At 69.3% G+C, this 4,397-nt stretch overlaps 2 protein-coding genes across 2 annotated transcripts in view; both read left to right on the forward strand.

Moving 5' to 3' along the window:
* Positions 1-66: 66 nt before the first annotated feature.
* Positions 67-1,223, forward strand: MNEG_13635 (F-type H+-transporting ATPase subunit gamma; the record flags this gene model as incomplete). The annotated part of the gene is made up of 4 exons (XM_014037892.1): positions 67-72; positions 327-383; positions 782-894; positions 1,142-1,223. 4 exons carry the CDS (start codon positions 67-69, stop codon positions 1,221-1,223), a joined length of 258 nt encoding a protein of 85 aa, XP_013893346.1.
* Positions 1,224-2,263: 1,040 nt separating this feature from the next.
* The window catches only part of MNEG_13636 (hypothetical protein), a gene marked incomplete at both ends in the record, with an annotated part of 3,450 nt that continues 1,316 nt past the window's right edge, over positions 2,264-4,397 (forward strand). The window contains 6 exons of the mRNA XM_014037893.1: positions 2,264-2,303; positions 2,561-2,675; positions 3,066-3,195; positions 3,498-3,653; positions 3,876-3,938; positions 4,120-4,322. Coding sequence (XP_013893347.1) covers positions 2,264-2,303; positions 2,561-2,675; positions 3,066-3,195; positions 3,498-3,653; positions 3,876-3,938; positions 4,120-4,322 — 707 coding nt within the window. The remainder of the gene's footprint in view (positions 2,304-2,560; positions 2,676-3,065; positions 3,196-3,497; positions 3,654-3,875; positions 3,939-4,119; positions 4,323-4,397) is intronic.

The raw sequence follows: 4,397 nt of genomic DNA on the forward strand, positions 1-4,397 counted from the left end.
GTGCAGGGGTGGTGGTGATGTGGAGGCGCAAGGGCGCGCGAGAGCGCTGCACAAGCGCGCATGCACATGCACGTTCGCAGACGCGTGCTCGTTGTGCGCAGGGCAAGTGATGCATCCGCACGAGATGTATGCATGTGTGTGCGGGCACGCCCGCAGCCCGTCACTGTCGGCCCGTCCCGCGCCTGTTCTCCCCTGCCGTCTGCATCCCTGCCCACGCACGCACACCAGCTTGCGCGCGTGCGTGCACATACACACACACATGCACACACATACACACACACACACTCACTCACACATGCACAATGCATACGCTGGTATGACCCCAGGTGGCTGCTGAGCGCGAGGACGCCCTCAAGGACCTGGCGGAGTTCCAGCTGGCGGCGGTGAGATCTGCTGGGATCTGACGGGATGGTTTGCCGCAGCATGGGATGTTACTATAATGTGTGGCAGGGACCGGGGACCGTTTCGTGTCACGGAGGAGGTGACGGCGGCACAAGGCGTAAATGATTCGAGGGAGCATGGGAGAGGAAGGGGGGGATGGGCGGGGGTGCGCGTCTGTGCGGCATGCGCCCGGGGGCGCGCACCGCGCATGGGCGGGCCGGGCTCGCCGCGAGCGCGCGCTCGGCTGTCCATCCCCCCGCCGGCGCGCCCCGTCGGGCTGCCGCACCCCTTCACGGGCCCCTGGGTCGCGCCCCGCCTCTCAAGTCGCCACACTCCAGCGCTCCGCTGCGCCGTCACCCCTGCGCTCCACTTCCCCCTCCCAAAACCCACCCACCGCCAGACGCTGTACAACGCGATGCTCGAGAACAACTGCAGCGAGCACGCGTCACGCATGAGCGCCATGGAGAACTCCACCAAGAGCGCCGGGGAGATGCTCACCAAGCTCACGCTCAAGTGCGCGGCCGCGCCGCGCCGCGCCGCGCCAGGGCGCGCCCCCGCACCCGCCCCCTCGGTCCTCATGAATCGCACCTAGCGCCCTCGCCCTGCTGGGGGCGGGGGCCCGACCACAGGGGCGTCGGTTTGAGCGATTTGGATGGCCTTGTGCCCTCGGCGGCCCCGCATGAGTACCAGCCACCACCACTCTTGTCCCGCCGATCCACTCTTGATTGGACCCCGCCGTTGACCCCCCCCTTCCCCAAAGGTACAACCGCGACCGCCAGGCCAACATCACCACGTCCCTGGTGGAGATCATTTCGGGGGCGGCGGCGCTCGTGGACGAGTGAGCGCGCGCCGGGACGGCGCGGCGCGGCGCGGCGTGGCGCGGCGCCGACACGGCTTATCTTGTGTGTTGCTTGGTTGGTGGGGTTGCGGGCGGTTGCCGGCCCGCCGGTGCGGCCACGGGGCGCTCCCCTGGCGCGGCGGCACGTGTAACGGTGTCCAGACGGCGCTTGGCGGGTCGCCTGGATGTTGTCTGGCGCGTCGCGCTGCGCAAGCGGTGCAATGCGGCCCGTGCAGCTGGGGGCGGCGACTGAGGGAGGGTCGGCGGACTGCCTACGCCGGGGTCAGTCCAGGGGACAGGGGACGGTGGGCGTGCGCCACAGCTGTGGCACTTGCGTGTGCGTGTGTGTTCGTGAGGGGAATGACGAAGCTGTGGCCTGCTCTTCCTTCATGTTGGACATGCGCGCTCGCGCGTGACGTGCCCGCTGGGCAAGGGCTGATGCAGACTGGTCATCTTTCCGCTGTGAGCAGGGAATGAACCGTCTTGCCTCATGCCAGGCTTGACATGTGATTGATTTCTGGTAATTGCCTCCAGGAACCAAGTTGGCGTCGGGTATGCTCGACTTCGACAAGTCACTCGGAGCGGAGAAATCCAAGCAAGCGTTGGGCTGATTGCAGCATATGCATCTCGATTCCTGACAGATATTCAGACATCGTTTCGCCGAAAACGCGCACCGGAGAGGGACTCTGTCGCAACATAGTGTCAGTGTATCCAGCACATATCTCGGGTGCTGGCCCCGACCATCAGCGGACCCTCTGGGTCTGCTAATCGTAAGTTATCGTAGTTCAGCCTGCCGGTAGACCCGGCAGCAAGATCGAAGCGGGGGGCGCTCGCGGGCCAAGGGGCACGGCCATGGCATCGTGGTCGGAGAGTGCAGGAGACCAGCGCAGCAGCCCAGGCAGCCTCACGGACTCAGCCACCGCGAGCACACGGGATGGCGCAGCGTCTGCATCGGCAGCGAGCTGCAGTAGCCTGCTTGGCCCCCAAGCGGCGCTCGAGCTGCTGCCCTGCGCGGCGTTGGTGTTCAACACTGAGGGCAACCTCATGGGAGTGAACAGCAAGGCTGCGGACCTGCACAGCAGCGGTGGGTGGCGCGCGCGGACTGATGGTGGCACTGCGCGTCACGAGGTGGCACCTGCCACGGCCGAGTGGACGCCGCGCAGCCGGGGCGTGCCGTCCATGCCTCCCCCGCACCTCGTGCGGACGTGCAAGCCGCGGCGGATGCCCCATGCCAGCGCATCGCCGCCTCGCCCCCGCCGCGCCCGCGGGCGTCGCAGCGGCGCGGGGCGCGAGGCGCGCGCCCGCCGTCTCATGCGCACTTGCATGACGCTCGGCTCGCAGGCCTGTACACCGGCGCCCCGCTGGCGAATTTCACGCGCGGCGCGGAGCTGCGGGACGGGCGGAAGCTGGGCTGCGACGAGGTCTTCCGGACCATCCTGGACTCGCTCTCGCTGCAGTGAGCCTGGGGCCTGAAAAAGCAGCGCCGGGGGCTATGCACTGCCAGGAGACGCGAAGCAGCGGCGGCGCCGGCCGCCTCGCATGAGCCGCGCCCGCGCGGCGCCCGGCCCCGCGGCGGCTGCGCAATGCAGCGTGCTGAGCAACTCGGTTGACGAGCAGCTGCCTTGGGCGACGGGCGGCCGGGCGGCGCGCCGCGGCAGCGCCGCGGCAGTGCATCGCGGAAGGCATGCCGTCCACTGCGGCGCGCCAACACCTTGGGCACCCGCCGCCGAGCGCGGCAGCGCGTTGGCATGCAGCGCCCTGCTGCGTGCAGCATTCGGCCCCGGCTGCCCCCACTTGTCGCCATCATCCACGCCCCCGTGCCGCTGCCCTGCGCCCGCCTCCCCAGGTTCCAGCAGCATGTGAACGGGCGCGGCCCGCAGCGGTGGTTGCTGTCTCAGGCCAGCCTGCTGCCACACCCGGTGACGGGGCAGCCGTGCATCGTGCTCGTCCAAGTTGACGTGTCTGAGGCGAAGCAGGTGCGTCTATGTGTGCGTGTTTGTGTGTGTGTGTGTAAGTGTGTGTGTGTGTGCGTGTGTGTTTCGTGTGTGTGTTTGTGTGTGCGTGTGTGCTAAGGGGGGAGGCATAGGGAGGGGCGCCGCGACGGACGGTGGTCGCATGGTCACGGTTGCTGCCTGGAGCCATCCCACAGAGTGGGTCCCGGTGCATTCCACCTGCGGCTGCAGTAAAGGAGTCCTCATGCGTCATCGCGCCGTCTGTGCGACGCACGTTCGCGAACACACACGCGCTTACGCGCACACGCGCACACACACGTGCGCAGATGTGCGACGTGCACGCGGCCACGGAGGAGCGCATGCGCGAGCGCATGCAGGCGCTCCAGCGGAAGCTCGTGCGCGCGGTCACAGAGGCGGAGGCGCTACGGCACGTGGTCGACCGCCTGCAGGCGCAGGTCCTGGGGTTGAGGCGGCAGATGCAGGTGGGCGGCGGGTATGGGCACGAGCACGCGCGCCAGCACGAGCGCGGGCGCCGCGCGGCGGCGGCGGCTGGCCGGGCCGTTGACTGTTGTAAGCGGTGGGGGAACTGCGGGGCGTTTCGCACGCTGCGCAGCGCGAGCCGCTGGCGCTGGTCGTGCCCCGCCTTGCGCCCAGCTGAGCGCTCGTGCCCAGGCCCCCCTGCTTCCAAACGACACCCTCTGCAGGCCGCCGGCCTCACTCCCGACCTTCCACTGGATGAGTCGATCCTGCGGCCTTCGCCGCATCAGGTACCCAGAACAACCCCCACTCCGTCTGTGATTGCGCCGGCAAAATGCCCCACAGTCTCGCATCCCCGGCGCCCCTCGCCCTTCCGCGCTGCCCTGCCACGCAAAGAGCTCAGCACACCTCCCCATGTCTGCCTTGGCACCCACCCCCCTCCCACGTCTGGCCCCAATCATGTGAACCCAGGACGTCTATGCTGCGATGCTGACGAGCATCCAGGACTCGCACCCTCTGCTGCGAGACCCTCTGCTATCCCCCGACGCCTCATCTTTGACCGCCGGCGCCGCCGCCACGGGCGGCGCCGGCGGCGAGAGCAGCGGCCTCAGCGGCGCCGCGTCTGCGCGCGCGGCGGCGGCGGCGGCGGCGGCGGCGGGCGGCTCGGGGGCGGGGTCGCGGCCGGGGGACGGGGAGGCGATTGGCGACATGGGCGCCGGCGGCATTCAGCGGCAGGCGCAGCTGGTGGG

The sequence above is a fragment of the Monoraphidium neglectum genome, assembly GCF_000611645.1.
Source record: "Monoraphidium neglectum strain SAG 48.87 unplaced genomic scaffold scaffold03952, whole genome shotgun sequence".
NCBI lineage: Eukaryota > Viridiplantae > Chlorophyta > Chlorophyceae > Sphaeropleales > Selenastraceae > Monoraphidium > Monoraphidium neglectum.